The following is a 22500-nucleotide window of genomic DNA, read 5'->3' on the forward strand; positions in this document are numbered from 1 at the left end:
TGGTGGCGGTAACAGGAAGGCCGGAAGTGAGGGAAGCTTGCTTCCTCTCCCGGGCCACCATCTTGGTCGGCCTCCAGTACGGTTTTACCCCAAAGCAACAGGGTAGGATCTGACACCCTCTCGGTGGGAGAAGAGTGAGTGCATGAGTGTGGAGAATCGTGGACTGTTTTCTTGGAATGAGAGAAAGTGCTCTTGCAGGAGGCTGAGTTCTGCGTGGACGAGGAATTCAGATCACAGCAATGACTGAATGATGGTTGAACATTGGTCTCCAACAGGACAACCTGGCATTCACTCACTCACCAACTCATTCAAGAAAATCACATGTCTCCTGTGTATCTGACACTTCGTTAGATACAATTCTTAACAAAAAAAAGCTGCCCCTCTTCTCTAGGACATAAATTTGATACAAGTAAATAAATAAATGGGAAATTTCAGCAAGTGAGAAACATGAAGGAAAATCCCATCTGAACTAATGAAGACAGTGTTGCTACCAGGTCAGCCCGGCCATAGAAGCTGTCTGTCTCTGGCCTGAAATCTTGGCATGGCCAAGTCTCTGTTTTGTCTTGGGCATCCAAGAGATTGTCAGTGAGTCCATAGTGTGGAAGTGATAGGAGAGGTCTTTTTAAATACCCACTAAACATCGTCACTTTGCCAGGACAGTGAAATGCATCATTAGTGCAATGCCCGAAACCCAGAGAGAAAGGACTGTGCTCACAAGGTAAAAGGGAGAGCAATGGGCTGAACGTACAACGGACTCTCCACACAGCTGTGGCCAGTGACTTTCTGAGCCCCAGCAGCCGGCTTGGCAAGGTGCACAGTGGCTCTGCCTTGTGAGCTTGTTACACAGTGTTCTCTGCTTTCTAAAAATACTAAGTGGAAGCTGTCATTAAAAACAACAACAACAACAACAAAAACAACTAAAGTTTAAAATAGGTTTTTTCACTGTATTTTTCACTTATTTCTTTTTATTGCTGTTAAGCTCCTACTGTGCCTAATTTATAATTATAAATCAAACTTTAACATAGGTATGCATGTGGGGAGGGGGAAGTACAGGCAGATACTGTCTGTGATTCTAGGCTTGCACTGGGGTCTTGGAAGGTATCCCTAGTGGATGGGGGAGGGGAGTGCTGCATCTTTGAAAAGTATCTTATTTTGTTTTATTTTGAGACAGGATCTCACTGTGTAATCCTCACTGGTCTACAATTCACTCTGTAGACCAGGCTGGCCTTGAACACACAGAGATCCACTGGCCTCTGCCTCCTGAGTGCCAGGATTAAAGGTGTGCGCCACCAGGCCCTGTCCTATTAATTGCACTTTAAAATGTATTTTTAGTTTATCTTTTATTATTCTGGGGAGATGGGGTGTCTGTGCACCGTGGTGGATGTGTGAAGGCCAGAGGACAATTCTGTGGGAGTTCCTTGTCTCTTTCCATCTTTTATATGTATTCTGGAGCTCTAACCCAGGTCACTAGACTCTTGTGGCATGCACCTTTGTCCACTGAGCCATCTCCCTGCCAGCCTAAAATATCCCCTGCCCACATTATTACCCACTCCAGCCAGGGGTAAGGGTATGGTGAGGGGGCGGCAGAGGGTACTGCCGACAACCTTTGGTATTCCATTGTGCCCAAGTGCCAGGCTTAGTCACCAAAGTATCTCAACTCCTCTTTTTTCCTTTATGGTGGAAAGAATGGCCAGTGAAGCCCACACCATTTTAGCCAAAGCAAGGGATGATATTTCTCCCCCAAATGTCACAATGACCCTTCAAACCATGGAGATAATAGTTGAATTTACTGCTGAAAAAAGTAGGACTGTGAAGAAAGAACTCCTGTTTTTACTGTGGATAAGAAATGTGCTTTTGTCTCTGGGATTCATTTGAGGTCTAGTTAGCATGGTTTCATCTCTTACCATGTCATGGTTGCATCTCTCACAGACAGGCAGAGACCACAGGAAGAGCCAGCCAGGGAAACATGAGCTATTACACATGCAGTCTTTAGGTGACTTAACAAACAGTACATTTCAGGGATGCTGTCAATCACAGATATGTGTGGACGTTGTGGAAAGAGCACGGGATCTGGAGTCTCTAGACCACGGTTGAAATCCTTGTTAGTCCATTTCCAGCTATATGGCGAGCCTTCTCCAAGCCTCAGTGTCCTTGTTCGCAACGCTGGCCCAGGCCTAGGGTTACTGTGAAAATCCAATGAGGCTGTGCATATTACTTAATTTAGCACATGACCCCTAGAAACTACTCAGCCAATGCCAGACCCTGATATTATTACCTGAGACCTGGCCCACCTCAACTCTTGGTATCTAGTTGGAAAATGAGGACAGGATTCCTGGAAAGAGTTTAGACTTTCTCAACACATCAGGATGCTTGCTGTCTGGATATGGCCTCTGTTTCATTTTTCTTTCTTAAAATGAATATTTTTAATGCTAGAGATGAAACCCAGGACCTCAAGAATGCCAGGCAAGTACTCTACCATGGAGCTCCGTCCCAGGCCCCATTGTAACATCAGGAGAGTGCTTTCTTTTCAAAAGGGCTTAGATTGAGGCATAAATTCTGCCTTCACTTCCACACCTTTCCCATGACATAAAAAAAGGCACTTCATGTCTTGTTTGCTGTGATTTCATTCCTGTGTTCCTTGGTCTATAGAGGAGGTGGAAAATACGTCATTGTGGATGCAGCAGCTGCTGACTTGAGTTCAGGTCCTGGGAGAGAGTGGGGATGGTTAGAGATGTCCTCTGGGCACCCTGCTGAAAGCCCCCCAGGAACCCCTCATACTTTTCTGGTTCTGGGATGAGCCACCTCTGGTCCCCTACCTTGGTTCTCCTCTACTCTGCCTCCTCCAGCTTTCGGACCACACTTTGTCTAAAGACTCAATCATGTTATGTGGCTTCCAGGAAGCAGGAAGTCTAGTCTTTCGGTCATTTCATCAAGGAAAGAAAAGATTGAATTTTTTTTTGCCCTTCCTGCAGTATTTATATGCATGTGATGTATCCCCAAGTGTGTGTGTAGGTTTACATACCCATGCAAGAGAGGCCTGAGGAGGCCCTGGGTGCCCTGGTCTGTTGTGAGAGGCCTGAGGAGGCCCCGGGTGCCCTGGTCTGTTGTGAGAGGCTTGAGGAGGCGCCGGGTGCCCTGGTCTGTTGTGAGAGGCCTGAGGAGGCCCTGGGTGCCCTGGTCTGTTGTGAGCGGCCTGAGGAGGCCCCGGGTGCCCTAATCTGTTGTGAGAGGCCCGAGGAGGCCCCGGGTGCCCTGGTCTGTTGTGAGCGGCCTGAGGAGGCCCCGGGTGCCCTAATCTGTTGTGAGAAGCCTGAGGAGGCCCTGGGTGCCCTGGTCTGTTGTGAGAGGCCCGAGGAGGCCCTGGGTGCCCTGGTCTGTTGTGAGAAGCCTGAGGAGGCCCTGGGTGCCCTGGTCTGTTTCCATCTTACTTCCTTGAGGCAGAGTCCCTCACTGGACCTGCATCTAGACTAACAACTTACAAGCTCCAGCAGCCCTCCTGCCTCCACCTCATGCAGCAATAGCGTTACAAGCTCACGGGCGTCCACATCTATTGGGATTTGAACTCAGGTCCTGCTCACATAGTATGCACTCTTAGCTTCTGAGCCATCTCCCCAGCATGCATACACATGCAAAGTAACTTATAAATGTTATACCTTTAATGAGGGAACAAAAATAACCATTTGTTCTGTTTCTGTCTTTGTAATTTGATTTTTTTTACCTAAATTGTGGCTTTTGTTATTAAAAGCCAGGGAGACAGACAGACAGACAGACAGACAGACAGACACACACACACACACACACACACACACACACACACGGGTCCCATGCTGCAGGGCGTTCCTATCCTGGCTGCCCCACAGTCACAGATGATGGGTGCTGTGTGTGAGGAGAGCTGTCTGCACAGACTTCACCCAGGGAACCCTGGGCAGCACCTGCCACACTTGCAGGGCAGAGGTCAGGGCAGGCGGGAGGCTTGGTTCGAGACACCCAGTGGGGGCTGGGATCTAGTCAAAGTTCCTGGTCCTGCGATTCCTAAAAAGAAAGGAAGACTGTGTGAGTGTGTAAGGACCTCTAAAGACACAGAGGGGGACACATAGAAGAAGGAAGGGAGAAGGAATAGAGGGAAGACAGGATCTGGAATCTCAGGCCGCTGTCAGCTGTCCCGTGTGTGCAGGGGACGGAACTCTGGTTCTCTGGAAGAGCAGCCAGTGTTTCCTCTGGATCAGGCTACCTGCACATCAGTTCAAACCCCTGTCACCAGGGACAGGGCTGTTGGCTTCCCCACAACAGAGTTCCGTGGTCCTCATTCCATCCCATGGTGTTTTCAGCCACATGGGTGTAGAGGGCAGATATTTCCCTTCTAGGCACTGGCTTGAACCATCTTCCCGTGATCCTCATGCTTTCCCCAGAGCTCAATGTTACCTGTGCTGCGCCTGTGCAGTGAGGGCGCCTGCCAGTGTCTGGTAGACCTTCAGAGCCGGTAGGCATTTACTTACCACAGAGACAGGGAGTCTCTGCTTGCCTTCTGGGAAGCTTGATTTGAGGCCTCATGGAGTCAAGTTCTGGACACTTAAACAACAAATGAACCCTACTCTTTTGATCACTTACTGTGTGCCAAGCATGCCGCTGATGCTAATTCCTTTCTTCCCTTCTCTTCCCGTTCGCGTGGCTCTGCCGTCTTGTTGAGGGAGAAGCACATGAGTGAGGAACAGCCGTTTCCTGGGGCGCTCAAATGATTTCTCCTGCCACGAAAACCTCAGGGCAGATGCTTTTCACAGGAGGGAAATCAAGGCCCAGGAAATCCAGTAACTCGCCTGCAGCTGCAGAGTTTACCTCATCAACTGTAAGGGAGGGGTTAGAATTGCTTTCCTGGTTTTGAAGGCCGAGTTCTCTTCAGAATACCAAGAGATCCGAGGACCAAACAGGGAAGGTGACAGCAGGCAACTGAAGGTACTTCAGCTGCACGTGCATAAAGACCACGGCGGCCACGCCCGTTCTATGCCGCGTTCACCCTCACTCTCACTCCAGGAGAGTTTGGGGATATGGTGCCCATTTTTCAGGTGAAGAAATTAAGTTCCAAGGATGTTGTCAAACTGCTTATCCACGGTTACAGAGTAAGAAAGACTTGAAGTTAATAGTTTGACTTCACAGTCTGTGCTCTTAACTGCTACATTGTTACGCACATGAGAAAGAAAAGGGAAGGAAAGAAGGAAGGAGGGAGGGAGGGAGGGAGAGAAGGAGGGAAGGAAGGAAGGAAAGGAGGGGAGGAAGGAAGGAAGGAAAGGAGGGGAGGAAGGAAGGAAGGAAGGAAGGAAGGAAGGAAGGAAAGAAGGAAGGAAGGAGGAAGACAGGGCCGACAGAAGGGAGGAAGGAAGGAAAGAAAGGGAAGGGAAGGAAGGAGGGAGGGAAGGAAAAGGTAGAGGAGAGGGAGGAAGCAAGGAGGAGGGAGGGAAAGAGGAAGAGAGAAAGGAAGGAGCTGTTGGCATGAACAAATACCGGGAATTGTTACCTCAATTCCGTCGTTTTGTTCTAGAACTGGTTCAGAGCTGTGCAAAGCACTGGCTCTGCATTGGCTGTGTCGGCTCCCACACGATACAGGCAGATTAGTGTTTTCCATGAGGGGACACCTGGGTGTAGGGACGTTCATTTGCCTCCAGGCCTGCTACCGGGCAGGGAGTGGTGAGACTAGAATTTCTCTGTAGCCGCCCACTCCTCATCCTCTCCTGGGCAGGGATGTCCAGAAATAACATGGCAGAAAGAAAAGTGCTAGGTTCTCAGTAAATGTTACTGGCGTGAACTTGGAATGGACATTGGGTACGTGTGGTCCAGGGATGGGTATGAAGAACAGAGCCACGGGAGACCCTCTGTGGTGGAACGTTCAGAGGAAAAGAGAGATGACAGGTTCCTGGGGACACATCTGTGGACACATGGACAGTAGCCTGGGAAGTAATGAAGATGAAGGAGAAGTTTCTAGAAGGCATGGTACTGTGGGCAGTCTCTTTCAGCATTTAAAAACCCCAAGGTCTACAGTAGATGAGCAGGAAATGTTTTGCCCAGAAGGATCTGTTTGTTAGTGGTCTGTCTCAGAAGTTCAAGTCCAGTTGAATCTACTTGGGGCCTATGGCCTGGGGTTTCAAGGCTATGAGCATCACCTGACAGAGCAGTGGAGAAGAAATCTAGACATATTAGAAAGAAAAACCACTCAAAAACCACCAAGGATCTGACAATTCTGATTTTCTATGAGTTTTAACAATGTTGTAATGATAGACACTGAAAAATTTTACAACTGCTGATGTTAGGTAGTGGTAGATATGGCCCCCAGAAAAGAGGAGGGTGATGACATTTGTCCAGGCTGGGACTGTGGTTGTTTAATCCTCACGCTAGTCTCTGTTTATAGAGATCTGCTCTGACGTTGGACTTATCCCCCACAGGAGACAGGGTCGAGCTCCGTCCTCCTCTCTGGTCTCAGCACATTTCTGTGAGTTGGCAACTGGACAAATATCACCAGTGCATCCTGGGAAGGGAAGAGGGCTCCTTATTAATTCTCGCACCTCGCACATAATGACTCTCGGCATGCTTTAGAGTTGCACACTGAGACACAGCCACTGTTTGGTTGGCAGGAGTCAGCTGCTCAGTCCCGCCCAGGGCCACACTAGTCACGTGACTGTGTGGGTAAAGCGTTACACCAGAGTCTGCATCTCAGTGGAATGTTCTTAGTTCTCCTTGGAGCTCCCTGTAAGGATTAGTGACGGGTGTGGGATTTTCTTCTTTTGCCCTTCCTTCCTTCCTCACCACATCTGTCCTGGGGCAGCAACCCTGTGGTGTCCCATGGCAAAGGATAGTTATGAATGGTTAAGCACAAAATCGGAAACTTAAAACATTATGAGGCTTTTTTTTGTTCGTTGTTTGTTTTGTTTTCCGATTTTATTTGGGCAGGATAGGTGACAGTTACACACTTGTTGAAAGTAAACTGTGGATGACATCCTGTCTTAATGTCAAAAGATTGGACATGACTGATAGACTCGTGCAGTTGACTTCCTCCCACGGGGACTGTGAAGTCTCAATTGGCCTTAATAAAGCTTCTCAATATTAAACGTGCCCAGTGTAGATAGTACCTGTCACAGTTACCCTCCATGACCTCCTCTTTCTCCAAGCCTCCCTTCTAAGGTCGTGTTTAAGGCAGTGCCAGATGGTGATGCTCACAGGTAATTTGGCTATCTCCCACTCTACTCAAAACTGCTGAAAGGTTCCCAACCAGCTACTGAACAAAAGCCAGACTCCTTAGCCAGCACTGATGGCAGAGCCAGGCTGGGATGTGTGCAGGCCACAGCATCTCAGAGTGCCAGATAGAGCAGGCTCTGTACCTATGTGCAGAAGGAACGCCCGCCCTACTGAGTGTGAGCAGTGACTGCCAAGGTGCCTGTTAACTTTTTTATTATATTTTAGTATGTGTGTGTGTGTGTGTGTGTGTGTGTGTGTGTGTGTGTGTGTGTGAAGTTCGTGTGCGGATATCAGTTTCGACATATAGAGGTCAGAGGACAACTTTTTTTTTCTTTTACTGAACATAGATTCTTCTCTCACATAATACATCCTAATTGTGTTTTCCTCTCCCTCTGCACCTCCCCGTTCCTCCCCATCTCCTCTTCCCTCCGGATCCACTCCCTTTCTGTCTTGAATTAGAAAAGAACAGGCTTCTCAGAGATAAAGATAAAATGTACTAAGATAAAACAAAAACTATCACAGTCAAGTTGGAGCAGACAAACCAACAGCAGGAAAAGAGCCCAAGAGAAGGCACTAGAACCAGAAACCCACTCAATCACATGCTCAGGAATCCCATAAAAACACTAAACTGGAAGTCATGATATACACACAGAGGACCTGATGCAGACCCGTGCGGGCCCTGTGCATGCCGCCTCAGCCTCTGTGAGTTCATAAGAGTTTTTTTTGATCATGTTGATTCAGAGGGCCTTGTTCTCCTGGTGTCCTCTCTACCCTCTGGTTCTTACACTTTTTCTGCCTCCTCTTCCGCAGGGTTCCCCGAGTTCTGACAGGAGGGATTTGACGGGGACATCCCATTTAGAGCTGAGTGTTTCAAGGTCTTTAACTCTCTGCACATAGTCTGGCTGTTGGTCTGTATTTTCCCCACCTGCTGCAGGAGGAAGCTTCTCTGATGATGGCTGAGCAAGGCACTGATCTTTGAGTACAGCAGAACATCATTAGGAATCTTTTTTATCACTTATTAGTTTTTGTAAGACTAATAGTGTTGGGTTTTACTCTAGGCCCTCGGTCCCTGCGCCATCTAGTCTCAGTTCCCAGTCACCCAAGCAGAGTTGGGTGTGGGTTCCATCTTGTGGAGCGGGCCTTAAATCAAAGCAGATGTTGGTGGTGACACCCTCCCCCCCCCAAGCTTTGTGCCACCACTGCACTAGCATATCTCGCAGGCAGGACAGATTGCAGATCAAAAGTTTTGTGGCTTGCTCGGTGTTTGTGTGTCTCTTCAGGCAGCATGCCAAGAACCTTCCCAGGCCAAAGACACTAGAATGTAGGGGAAGGCTCTATGTAGGCACCAGCTCGGCTTCTCCATGTTCAATGAGTTATGTGGGTGTTGTCTTCAGCAATGGGGCTTTGCTGTCAGTTTGGAGAGAGCAACCCATTGTCTTAGCAACAGCCCTGGGTTGTTTGGGAATTCCCATGGGACCCCTTTGGCCAACATCTCAATTAGATGAAACCCAAACCTAGTACTGGAAGCTTCTTTGGTCACAAAAGATGGCCAGTTAGGACTCTGTCTTGCCCATTATTTGTGATTTCATTTAGATCACCTTCATATATGTATATATTTTAGGAAGTTTCTACTGTATTAGGTTTCCATGCTGCCCCTCAAATGCTCCTTAATTTAGCTGTGTCTCCCCGTATTTCTTCCCTCTAACCTCTCTCCCATCCACACTTGGTCCTCCCGTTCTACCACCTCCAATCCATCCATAGTTATCCATTCTACCTCCCTTTTCTAACAAGTCTATCTATACCCTCTAGTCCCTTACTCTATACCCTCCCTCTGTGGTCCTACAATTATAGCTTGGTTATCATTGGCTAGTTATCACAGCTGGTATCCACATATAAGCAGATACATACCGTATTTGTCTTATGGGTCTGGGTTACCTCACTCAAGATGATTTTTCTCTAGTTTCATTCATTTGCCTGCAAATTTCATGATGTCCCTTTTATCAGCTAAGTAATACTCCATTGTGTGAATGTACATTTTCTTTATGCATTTTTTCAGGTGAGGCACATTTAGATTGTTTCCAGTCTCTACCTATTATGACTAGAGCAGCAATGAACATGGTTGAGCAAGAGTCTTTGTTGTAGGATGAGGTGTCCTTTGGGTACATGCCCAAGAGTAAAATAGCTGGATTGTGAGGTAGATCAATTCCCATTTTCCCGAGGAACAGCCACACTGATTTCCACAGTGATTGTACAAGCTGACACTCCCGCCAGCAATGGATGAGTGTTCCTGTTACTCCTCATCAGAGTTGGTTCTCTGTCATGTGAGTCCTGGGAATTGAACTGGGGTCCTCAGGCTTTGCAGCAGGTACCTGTCTCCATGGCCCAGCCTGTCAGCTTCTTGAGTGTTGTCCTGCCTCGGGCACTTTGCACATGCCGTTCCTTCAGGGACCCTCCCTTCCTCCCTCTTTGCTGGGTCCACAACTCTCCCCCTCTTTTCTGTGCCTACCACGTTAACTCTAGCTGTCACGTGGTGTCACTTCCTCTAAGAAGATTCCTGACGCTTAAAATAGGTCAGTTGTGTGTGTGTGTGTGTGTGTGTGTGTGTGTGTGTGTGTGTTTCATTTCCTGTGGTGCAGGGAGTTACATCTCTTATTGTGTGATTATCTACAACTGAGCTAAAAACTCGAGCCTTCTGTAAAGCACCAGGCACGCGATCCTCTACAGAGAGCCGACAGGTTAAGAGTGGGATGGACGAATATAAATTCCTTCATAGGCTCACCTTTTGGAGCCCATGCAGTTCAAGTCATCCTTGGAAAGCTACAGAGAGAGTTCAGATAGCTTCTTAGAACATTGGGATACACGTGAAGTTCTGCCCTCGGCCACCAAGTCCCTGCACGCTCCAGCCCTTCCTGACCCCCTTTGGTCTTCTGTGTCTCCCTCTTTCCCACCGCAGCGGTCTCCTGGATCCTCCTCAGTCTCCAAGCCCACTTCCTGGCTTGGGCCTGTGCCCTCCAGTGTTACCTCCTCAGACCAGAAGTTAGTGTCCCTGCTACCTAAAACAGTACCTCAGGCCCGTGTTATCCCATTCTATGGCTCTTCCCACTGTTAACGCTCTGAAGTCATCCCCTTTGTCTGTTTGTCTGTCTGCACTGTAGGACCCAGGTTCTGTGAGCCAGGACTTCTGGTCTGTTCATCACTAGATCTTTAGCTTAGCATAGCGTGGGCACCACAGCAATGTTTGGTGAGCGTGGGAAAGAATGAAGGTAAACAAGAGGTAGGACTGTCTTTGTGGTACAGCCCCCTCCTGGATGGAACCCAGGGGCCCCTAGGCTAGGGCCTGTGGTGTTGCCATGGTAACCACTGACCTGGAGAGCCCTTTGGAGAGGCCACAGCTGCTGCCTCCTAGGGTCCAAATTCTCCTGTGTGTCCCCACCAATGTGGAGCCAGGGAAGAGAAAAGAGAGACTGGGAGCGAATAATCAAGAGGAAAGCATGCCCTGGTGCTGGAGGTGATAGACACAGGCCATGGCAACGCCATTCCTCTGGTAATGACCTGGGCTCTGGGGAAGGGAACTGAGGACAGATCCTCCTTGACTGTCATCTGTGTGACATACCAACCCTTTTATGTGGTGTTTCTACAGTTGTGGGTTCCTAAAATAAGCCCCAGTACAGTGTCCTGAAAGACTGCTTCTCCAGAGAGCATGAATAACACCTTCTATTAAAAACCTGGTGACACTTCCTGTCAGGCAGCCTTTTCTCAGGTATTGCATAAGACATTCCTGCTGTAACCAGTTCCTCAGAAGCGGAGCTCTGCGCTTCCTAGTAACACTGCTACTGGCAGGCCTGGGGAGGCAGGCCTCTGCAAGCTGCTCCTAAGGCACCACCACATACCCATGACCTTCCTTCCAAGTCCTTGGGCCATAGATTGACAGACTCTCCCCCTTTCCCAGAACCCACCTGGCCTTACACTGCTCCGTGCCCTCACCTCTGACCGCAGCCCTCTTACCTAAAATGCCTCTCTGTTCTCCTTTATCTGACTGGTGGTGAATTCTTGAGGGGTCAGCCAAACTGACTTGTCTGTGAGGCAGCCAGGCTGAGCTCGAAACTGTTTTTCCTCAGCCGCAGCATCTTCGTATACACGCTGCTTGTTTACGGAGGCCATGGGCCACGGGTCACGATGCTTGAAGTTAGACAGACCCACCTTGGCTCAGCCACCACCTGCCTGAGTTTCACTACCTGGATTCTCCCTGTCTGCCTTAGCTTCCTTCCAGCAAATCAGAATCAGTGGACTCTCTGCCTTGGTTTCTCTGAGGAGTAGAGACGAGGCTGGTGACACAGAGTAACTGGCATGTGGTGAACACTTGGTCACTGCTACAGTTCACATGCCCGCTGAATGTCTGTGCTACAGTTCACATGTTCACTGACTGTCTCTGTTACAGTTCACATGCTCACTGACTGTCTCTGTTACAGTTCACATGCCCGCTGAATGTCTGGTCTGTGCTACAGTTCACATGCTCACTGACTGTCTGGTCTGTGTTACAGTTCACATGCTCACTGACTGTCTGGTCTCTGTTACAGTTCACATGCTCACTGACTGTCTGTGCTACAGTTCACATGCTCACTGACTGTCTGGTCTCTGCTACAGTTCACATGCCCACTGACTGTCTGTGCTACAGTTCACATGCTCACTGACTGTCTGGTCTGTGCTACAGTTCACATTCCCACTGACTGTCTGGTCTGTGCTACAGTTCACATGCTCACTGACTGTCTGGTCTGTGTTACAGTTCACATGCTCACTCACTGACTGTCTGGTCTGTGTTACAGTTCACATGCTCACTGACTGTCTGGTCTCTGTTACAGTTCACATGCTCACTGACTGTCTGGTCTGTGCTACAGTTCACATGCTCACTGACTGACTGGCCTTGTCTCTCACCAGTGTGTTCCTGGGTTCTGGGAGATGGCACCTTTTCTATTTTCCTAGGACCCATGAGGCCAAGTGGTTTAAGTGCTTTGCCATGTCTATTTCAGGGCATCTTGGAGAACCTGGTAGACAGGGATTCAGGAACCCATCACCACAGAGCTCGTGAGTGGTGAGGCTGGGACTTGAACACAAGTTCCCTAACCCTAAACCTTGCAGTCTACCAAGACTTCTGTCTTCCCATCACCTTGGACCGACTATATCACCCGTGATTCCTCCATGTCAGCTACCTAGACCTTAATTCGAACATGATGCTGCTTCTTCTGACTCCTTGAAGGGCTTGTTCCCTTGCTGACTTCTCTCTGCCCAAATTCCTCTTCCTCTGAGGACTTTTCTGATAGAGGATCTCCCTGTCTGTCATTCCAACTGCTGTCTTTTGTTCGTTTGTTTTTTGTTTTTTAATTGTTTGTTTGGTTTGGTTTTTATTAGTCAGCCCTGCCAACTGGTTACTTAACTGTCCTTAGCTCTTGGGGACAAGCTATTGAACAAGGCGAGTAAGGTTGTTACATTTTAAGGATGAGGAAAATAAATTATAGAAAGCAAATAAATAGGCCTTGAGGCCCTAGTCCACTGGAGATAACTGGGTTGTGGTTGAATAACTTCTATTAGAATTACAAGGAAGGCGTGTGGCAGTTTTTGTAAAGTGAAGGAGTAGATAGGAAATCTATGGTCCCCGTGAGCAGGCTCTGCAAACTCTGAGGAGTGTTTTGCTTTCGATTGCCACTTTAATCAACTCCTCCCACATATGGACATGTGCTTAGGAGCAGAAGTCTAGGCCTGGGACATGCTGCCTCCTGGATGTGGCAACTTCCTACTACTTCCTCAGCCCCCTAGGAATCCCAGTGCTATATGTGGATCTGCTCAATCTCATCCCAGAAATGGAGAAAGATCACGGAAGTTTCCCAGTCTTTGAGCCAAAGTGAAGAGGCGTGAAGGTCCTGCTTGTAAGCAAAGCTGGCCTAGCTCCTGGGAAGTGAAGCTCACGGGCAGGCTCAGCTGCAGTGAGCCCAGGTGAACGGAGTTGGTGCCGCCCAGTAGCCCGAACTCACAGCCATCCTCAAATCCTTTGCAACATTTGCCACTGGTTTTCACTACAGGAAGTCATCGAGTGTGAGCGAAGAGCTCCTTCCTCCACCCTGGAACATAGTGTCGGTGTGGCAGCGCTGTTCACAGCTGGCCTTGCTTTATAGATTCCATATCTATAAATAGAAATACCAAAACATGGTGAGAACATTGTTCTGAGGTTTAACGTAGACCAATATATGACAATGCCTTCTTGAGTGACACTTGGCCCATGTAGGTGGGAAGGAATGTACCCAACAGTGTTTGTTTAGTGTGTGCAACATTTCTGGGGCCAGGCATAGTATGCAGCAGGGTTCAAAATGGTGAACAGAAGCTGGAAGCTGGGAGTACATGCCTGGAATCCTGCATACGGGAGGTGAGAAGATTGAAAATTAGAGGCCAGCCTGGGCTACATCATGAGACCTTATCCAAAAAAACCGGGAGGAGGCTAGAGAGATGGACCAACAGTTAAGAGCACTTCTTGCTCTTTCAGAGGACCTGAGTTTGGTTCCCAGCACCCTTATGGTGGTTCACAGCCATCAGTAACTCTAGTCCCACTGGATCTGACCTGTGAGGGCACCAGGCACACATGTGATATATATACTTATGGGCAGGGAAAACATCAAACAAATCTAAAGGGTCTTTTGAAGATGGAGAATAGAACTTCAAGGGTCCTCCCCTCAGGAGCTGGGGAGATAACGTCTGCTTTGCTCTTAGATGGCAGCAGAGGCTGCAAGCCAGTCTTATTCCTGTTTTTGTTACGTGCAGCTTTTCTCTAGTACAGCTTCTTACATCAAAAAGGGATACTTGTTGAGTTTTGCTTTTTCTAAGATGGGAGGTGGCCTTTGATGTGCTGTGCTTTTCACGGCCTCCACGATGAAGAAGATTAGGGAGGCCTGCAGCTGTGTGGACAGATCTACTTATAAGCCACACATTCTTTGACATGCCAGGAATGCAGCATGTATCGGGGCAAGGCTGGGCACTGTCTGCTTGAGTCTAGTGGGGAGCCGAAGAGAGAACCAAATGCAATCCGCTCCTGCGCTGTGTGAGCCCTGAGCCGACGAGTCTGCCACACCTGACAAAGGCTGACAGGGAAATAGGCAAGCGGATTTAGCAAAAAATTGTCATGTGTAGGTAGTGTTAGCAAAAGTTCTGACACAAGTCAGGTTGTGCTTGGGGCTGCAGCCCTGGCGCTGTCTGGGTGTCGTGTGGGATGCAGGAGAAGGAGGCTCAGCCCACACTTGGAGTACTGAGGCTATGACCTTTGGGTGGTGGTCCTGACCTCTGCCAACTGGGTGACTGTGACAAATCATCTAACCTCTCTCTCTAAGTTTTAGCTTTCTTACCTCAAAAACATGCTTCTCTCTCTCCTTGCCCCTCCCCCTCCTCTCTGGGGGAGGGGTAGGGATGTGGGTCCCAGAGGTTCCCCACCTTCATTTTTGAGATAGTGTCTCTCATTAACCCTGGAGCTCACTGATTTAGCCCCAGGGTGCGTCCTTTGTCTGGCTCCCCAGCATTGGGCTGACAGGCATGCTCTCACGCCCAGCTTCTTCCGTGAGTGTAAGGAATCTGAACTCAGGGTCTCACACTTTCTCACTTCACCCCAAATGTGCCCCTAACAACTCCTAGTTCATCCGTTGTCATGATGATCCATAGCCCGATTTGGCAGTGTGGAACACATCACAGGCGTTCAGTACAGGCTTCCTGTGTTACTAAATCCTATACTACAGAGGTAGATAAGCAAAGGGCCTCACTGAAATTCAGTGTGTATGCCGTTCTGGTTGAGAATGGCAAACTTCCAGCTGTCCCATCCACCCAGTCTGGACTGCAAAACTCTTGGAAGCATAGGTTCTCGAGTGTTCACCCCCCAGTCCGGAACATCGAGCTGACTCTTTTTGCCAGGTGTTCACAAGGACATCGATTGACTAGAAGATGTTTAGAACCTGGATAGCAACAAAGCAGGAGAAATTTCTTCCAAGAAATAACTGAAACAAGTGAGTGACCTTGGACCAGAAAATAGAGAGGTGATGATTGCTTCCTCATCTCCTCCGGGAGTCAGAGAGACAGGTTTATTTTGGGTGTTCCCTGGAAGAGGGTGGAGAACAGCCTGACTACAGACACACTCTGCGTGGGGTCAGAGGGGGCCGTGGTGTACAACAGTAGGCAGAAAACTCGACGACGACATCTTGAGTCTCTTCTTGTCATGGCCCTTTTGACTGTCCCTGTCCTTGGGCTAGGCTTTCATCCACCTCTGGTGCTGGGACTGAGCCACAGCAGGAGAACGGGACAGGAAAATTCTTGCCTGACTTGTGACATGGTGGCCAGAGGCTGGGCCATTCTGGCCCACCTGGTATGGAGAACAAGCTCCTCTCTAATGTTGCCAAGTTTTTCAGAACACCTCTCTTATTGCAGGGGTTTCTCATGGCTGGACCAGGCCCTCCCAAGGTTAACAGGACTGACGGGTATAATCCAGTAAGTGACAGCAAGACGCTCCCTTGGTTCCTAGTCTCATGAAAGGGAGAAGGAAGGGTGTGTGTGTGTGTGTGTGTGTGTGTGTGTGTGTGTGTGTGTGCCTCCATGCACATGAGAGTAGCTGGGTGTGTGTCCTTACCTGAGGATCAGGGATAAGCCCAGAACAATAGTACTGCTTTCTCTCTCTCTGCTCTCTCTCTCTCTCTCTCTCTCTCTCTCTCTCTCTCTCTCTCTCTCTCTCTCTCTCTCTCTCTCTCTGTGTGTGTGTGTGTGTTTGTGTGTGTGTGTGTGTGTGAATATTCATGTGCATATGTGTGTGTGTACATTCCTACATAGCACAGAGAGCATCTTCAAGTGCCACCCCTCAGGCCTAGTTTTTGAGGCAGGGTGTCACTGTCTTGAAGATCATATAGTAAATGAGGCTAGCCTGTCAGCAAGCCCAGAGATCTGCTGTCTCTGCCTCACCAGCGCCAGGATTATAAGCATGTGCCGTCTCACTGAGCTCAGGTCCTAGTGTTGGCCGTGCTGAGCCATTTTCCCAGCTCCAGATACCGTCTGCGGTGGTGCAGTTTGATGGAGAAGGATGCCATCATGGTCAGCCATGGGCGCTGCCAGGGAACTGTGTCGGGGCTAGAAGAAGTGAGGAAATCACAGTGGCAGCATTCTGGGAAAGTCTGGAAAGGGTCCGAGAGACCCATTTGCTTTGGGATATAATGTTTAGCAAACACGCCCCAGCTTTGAAACGTTGTAAGCTTCTGGCGTCCCTGGCATGCGTTTGAGTTTTGTGTCCCATGATTCCAGCTTCTGCACCCCTCGGGATTGCTTGTAAACACCACATCTCCATATCCTCTCAACAAGCTGGCCTTTGTTCCTTTCCTTGGATGTCTTCCCCCTACTTGTGTGTAATTTTGGAAACAGCTTTTAAAAGAGCAGTTGGTTGGGTCATCACCACACAACAGACAAAGTCCAGCACTTCTCCTGCTGCTTGCTCTCGCTCCGTTCCCCCTTTGTGAAGCATGCTCACCTGCCCGGCTTCCTTAGACAGCTTGTGACCTAAGGCACTCACTAAAGATTTCTTCCTCAGCTTTTGGAAGTACAAGGACTCACATTACTGAGCCTTCCTCTAAGTCCCAAATGCTTTCTAGGAAAAACAGAGACTAAAATCCTTGCGTCTGAGAGTGATTTTGAGAACTGGATAAGGTTCTCAAAGAGAAAGGACTTGGCTTGGTAAGATAGGACATGCCAGCCTCCACATTATGAAGGCAATGAAGGCCAGGGGTGGTGGTGGTACACACCTGCAATCCTGACATTAGTTGCCGAGGCAGGGGCATCCCCAGCATGAGTTACATAGTGACTCCAAGGACAAAATGGCTGCATTTTGAGACCATCTCAATAGAAAGGAAAAGAAGGTGGAGAAAGTAACAAGAGTATTTAACCACAAGGCCAGTCCTGGCCGAGGACCACATATGTGTGTAAAATCACACTGTGAAGAATACAGAATTCTGTGGGGAAATTACGTTTAGGAAGACAAGGCTCAGAAGCAGTCACTGACATAGAATTATAATCACAAACAGTAGCATAGCTTGGCACAGGCTTGATCCTTCAGAATGTACAAGTGCAGAGGCCTGGAGACTGCCTTTGCAGGCAGGTGTCGGAAAGTGGACTTACTGTGGTTTGTCGTGAAGTACTAGAAAGTGAGTCCTCTAGGCAGAGGTGACATGCTTTCAACATCTCTAAGTAGCTGGTGATGTTTGAGGCGAGAGCTTTTGCATATTCTTCTGGACTCTGATCAGCTGTTTTCTTCCTTCATCTAAGTGTTGCAGAAGAAACGGAGCCCAAGGAAACAGATTCGGCACCATGCTCCAGCTCTTCCCTCTGAGGTCATTGGCCCCAGACTGTGTTGTCTCAAAGGCAGCAACTGATTGCATGTAGCTGGTGTTGTTGAATGATTGGATGGATGGGGTGTTCTAGAAAATGGAATAAGCATTATGCTATATTATGAAAAATAGACCCCTGACAGACTTTTGGAATTGGATAGAAAACCATAGTCCTTTAGATTTTAAAAGTGCTTCATAGACACTCCGGTATCTTAGATTTCCCCTCTCACTCTACTTGAAAGAGTCCCTTTGGGGACCAGCTGACAAAGGAGGTGACTGCCAGGTTCCCTGCCCTCCTCCACTTCAACCAGATTCCCTGAGGTTTGTTTTATTTGAAGAAAAGAGTCTCTGACTGACAGATAAGTTTGCAAAGCATGACCAGTTGATCAAACTATGGTTTACAAGCCACATCTCAGGAATGTATGTCATTATAAAGAAAGATGATCCTTAGTTGGTAGTACTAGGCTTCGAGTGTTCTAGAATTGATAGATTTTGATCAAGACATCTTCAAGTGGGTCTTCAAATGGCCATGTTCCCTCCAAGCTACTCAGCAATTTAGCAGCCATGGCGTACACGGAGCTCCACGGACAGTCCATTTCTGGTGCAGGCTGACCTGTAGAAAAGTTCATGGTCGTGTTCTCTAACGGGTTTGTTATGCTCCTGTCTACTACGAACAGCAGCTCTGTGACTGACTTTTTATTTATTTTTTCTTCTGTAGAGAGCTGGATTGAAAGATGTCTCAATGAGAGCGAGAACAAACGCTATCCCAGCCACACATCTCTGGGGAGTGTGTCTAATGATGAAAGTAAGTCTTGAATCTCGTTCCTTTATGACAGCCCAGACGAGGCCAGGGTCCTGATGGGATTGGGGGCACACCACCTGGAACAAGACAGGCTCCAACCAGGAATGTTCTGTGGAGGGCGTGGAATCCAGTCCTGTGGCATTGAAATCTGGGTCAGAGTAAAGCCCTGTTTGCAGTTTACACACCTGTCTTCCACAGCGGATCTTCTAGGCTGGGTCACCACAGACCCCACCAGAGTGACATCGTAATTGTGCAAATGCAGACCCTGAAGGGGAGAACACTCTCTGTATCCAGTGTTAATGTATCTGGGTTATAGGTTATGGCTTTAGAACCACAAATGCCCTTGCTATTGAAAAGTCCAAATGTCACCTGGACCTCAACTAGGAACTGGGGTTAGTTGCAGGATGTAAACAGGCCTCCTGAGTGCCCTAGAGTTAAGGACCTGTATGACCATCTCCAGCACTAAAAGGGTGATCACAGTAGCTTTTCCTTTGGGTGCGATGCTGTCTGAGATCAGTTTTCTCTAAGCCTAAACTGGGACCACCAGCTCCCAGGACACTCCTGGTGCTGTTTATTATGTCAAGGTAGTTTCCTCCTATTCCCAATCCTCTGAGTGATTTTTTTTATCATAAAGTGTTTAATTTCATCAAGTGTTTTCTTCTGTGTCAATTAATATGATCATATGCTTCTTTTCTCTTTCTTATGCTAATGTGGCATATTAATTACATTGATCTTTATATGTTGACCATCTTTGCACTCAAATAATTGATGCAGCTTGGCCATTGCAGAGTGCTCTGATTCTGCAGTTTTTACATGTTCTCCATCCTAGTTGCCAGTGTTTCGTTGGGTGTGTTTGCATCGGTACTCACCAGAGAGGCTGGTCTGTGGTTTCCTTTTTCTTATAGTGTTTCAGTCTGGCTTTGGTGCCATGGTGTGGTGATTTTGAGCTTGGAAATGTGCTTGCCTCTTCCATTTTTTATGGGATTTAGGAAGATTGGTGCTCTGAACATTGCTGTCTTTGATGGACTCAGGCACTCATTTCTGCTGTGTTTGTCACAGGACAAATGTATATTTAGCCTTAGTAGACGGTTATGTGCAGCTTTCTAAAGTAGCTGAGCCAATGTAGACGCCCAGATGTAGCAGAGACTTCTGGTGGCCTCGCCGCCAGCTTTTGTTGTACCCATGCATTTCCATCTTAGCTGTTCACGAGTGCATGTTATTACTGTGGTTTCAATCGGCAATTCTTGGATACTTAGTGAGTATCTTACCATATGCTTACTGTTCCACAGCCTGCTCTCGTCTTCTGCCTGAGTGTTTTAAAATCATGTTGTCTTCCTACACTCTATCTAAGGGGATTTGCCAGGTAAAAGTAGTGTAAATACTTTTTCTCCATTTGTGGCTTGCCTTTCCACTCTGTGTGTATGCACATGCATGCACATGTCTGTGCATTATGTATGCATATATGTTTGTGGGTGCACATGTATATGCATGGAGGCCGGAAGTCAACCTCTGGGGATTTGAAGGAGCTGCCCACCCTGGCTTTTGAGACAGGGTCTCTCATTGGCCTAGAGCTTGCCTGAGTAGGTCCCAGAGAGTCTCCTCTCTCTACCTCGCCTGCACTGAGATTACAAGTGCCCTCCCCACGCCCGGCTTTTCTCCTGGGTTCCGGGACTCAGACAAGCACTTGATTGGCTGAGTCTTCTCCACACCCTTTTTCATTCTCCTAATGTTAACTTTGGATGACTTGAACTTCTTAATTGTTGGCTTCTCTTTAGCATTCATTTATTTTGTGTGTAAATAGTTGGGGGTAGGTAGGTAATGCCTGCTATGGCACACAGCTGGAAGCCTGAGAACAGATTTGCCAAAGTTAACTTTCTCCATGTGGGTCCCAGGATGTCTGAGTATGCACGTAATCATGTCACCCAAGGACAGTGATAGTGTTTCTTTGTCTTTATTATCTCTATGTTAAACAAGATTATTTTATTTTATTACATTTATTAATTATTTAGTGTGTTCTGGAGTGTTCCACAGTGGGCATGTGGTGGTCAGAGGACAACTTTTTGGAGTTGGCTCGCTCTTTCCACCATGTGAGTCCTGAGGACTGAACTTACGTTGCCAGGTTGGAAGCAAGTGCCCTCCCCTGCTGAGCCCTCAGCAGCCCGGTCTCCATGGTTTTCTTTCTTTCCTGTGCCTTGGTGCACTCGCTGGGACCCTTCAGGGATGCTGCGTTGAAGAGGTGAGGGAGGACATCCTTGTCCTGCCCCCAGCCTAATACTTGGGAGTTTTCAGTGAGTCTCTACATCCCGTTTCTCTCCTTTTTCCTGTTAGCATTGTGGATTATATTGATTGTTGAAATTTTGTATTTCTTGAATAAACCACACTTGGTCAGAAGTTTTAACTTTTGGAGGACACATTTCTGAGTTACACCAATTACTATTCTGTGAGGGATCTGACCTCTATGTTGGTGACATTTATCGCAGAATTTTTAGGGTTTTTGTGGGGGGCGGGGAGTGCTTGTTTAAATGGATGTTTTCCTTTGCTCATTTTCAAAACAGACATTCTCTTAGAGGAAATCCTGGTCTGGGGAGATGGCTCAGTGGTTAAAATGCTTGGCTGCACAAGCCTAAGGACCGGAGTCTGACCTTAGCGCCCATGTCAAGGGTGGTGTGGCCATAGGTGTCCATACCCCCTGGGTTGTGGGCAGAGACCGGAGTGCCCCAGGGCTTCCCGGGCAGCCAGCCAAACGGGGAAGAGACCCTGTCTCAGAAAAACACGTGGAGAGTGGCTAAAGAAGACAGCCAATGTCAACCTAGGCCACTACACACATGTGCACACAAACACACACACACACACACACACATACACACACACACACACACACACCCCACAGTGGAAATTCTGCAACTCTCTTATTATGTCTGCCTTGAATTGCTCCTTTCCTCTTCACACTCAGCACAAGAACACTGTGAGTTTAGTCCTGTGACCTCATTCTGACCCCCCAAGCTCTCACTTGAGTGTGTTTGGTCTAAATATGTCCGACACTCCCAAGACACCTGATTATTGTTTTAAGCGGTTAACATTTATTTTTGTTGATTTGCATATCTACCCTCCCAGAGTTCTTTATTCCGGTCAGTACTTGGGACTGTTTTTCACGTTTGCATGAAGAGATCGTTCTCCTGACTCTAGCAGTTCTGTGCAGTGTGGTACATGCCATGTCAGGTGTCTTTATTGGCCTGTATTTCTGAAGGCTATTTTTGCTGGATATAAAATTCTAGGTTGGTGAGGGATTTGAACTTTTGATTCTCTTTGTCAACACATTAAAGTTGACATCTCAATTATCTTCTAACCCACAAAAAGTCTCTTGGGAGTAAGTCTACAGAGTAATCATTATTTCTTTGAATGCAGTGTGCTGTTTTCTTGCTACTGTTAAATGTCTCTTCCTGGCCTTCTGTATTCAGTGGTATAGTGATGGTGCCCACACATGGGACTTGACTGTATTTCTTCTTTGTGTGGAGCAATGTTTCTCGGAGCTATAGGCTGCCATCAGAGTTGCAGACTTCTTAGTCCTTGCCTTTCAGATCTATTTTCTGCCTTCTGTTCCTTCCTCCCTAATCTGGGGCTCTGGGAGCTTTAACTAGAGCTTCCAACAGCACGGCTTAGGATCGTTTGCCTCTGGTTTGTCCCTCTCTCTTCCAGAACTTTCCTGCCTGTCACTTTGCAGTCACCATGCTGGCATTTTATAAACACGGGTTCTGAGGATTGAACTCAAATCCTTGTGCTTGCAAGCATTTCACCTGAGCGATCACCCCAGACCCTCAACTGCCATTTTTTATCATGTCTAGTCCGCTGCAGAGATGGTAAAGGAGTAGGAGGCAGAAAGCCATGAGCTGGGTGGTGAGTTATTTTGCGCTAAGCAGAGAGAGTAAAGAAAGGTGGGAAACAGGAAACATGAGCTTTGGGCTTGTGTTAGCTAGTTTTATGTCACCTTGACACAAAGTATAGTGATCTGAGAGGAGCGAACCTCAATAAGAAAATATTTCCAGAAGATCGGGCTGCAAGTAGGCAAGTCTATGGAGCATTTTCTTTCTT

At 47.9% G+C, this 22500-nt stretch overlaps 1 protein-coding gene across 3 annotated transcripts in view; it reads left to right on the plus strand.

Annotated features, from left to right (window-relative positions):
- The window catches only part of Rfx4 (regulatory factor X4), a 150134-nt gene that overhangs the window by 6501 nt on the left and 121133 nt on the right, over nt 1–22500 (plus strand). For 2 of the 3 annotated variants that reach the window (XM_028883627.2, XM_037196897.1), the window contains exon 2: nt 18328–18414. In XM_028883627.2, the coding sequence (XP_028739460.1) occupies nt 18328–18414 (87 nt within the window). Of the gene's footprint in view, nt 1–10111; nt 10766–18327; nt 18415–22500 lie in introns of those variants that run through there. The other variant, XM_028883629.2, reaches the window with a different exon arrangement.

Source organism: Peromyscus leucopus, chromosome 18 (assembly GCF_004664715.2).
Source record: "Peromyscus leucopus breed LL Stock chromosome 18, UCI_PerLeu_2.1, whole genome shotgun sequence".
Classification (NCBI taxonomy): domain Eukaryota; kingdom Metazoa; phylum Chordata; class Mammalia; order Rodentia; family Cricetidae; genus Peromyscus; species Peromyscus leucopus.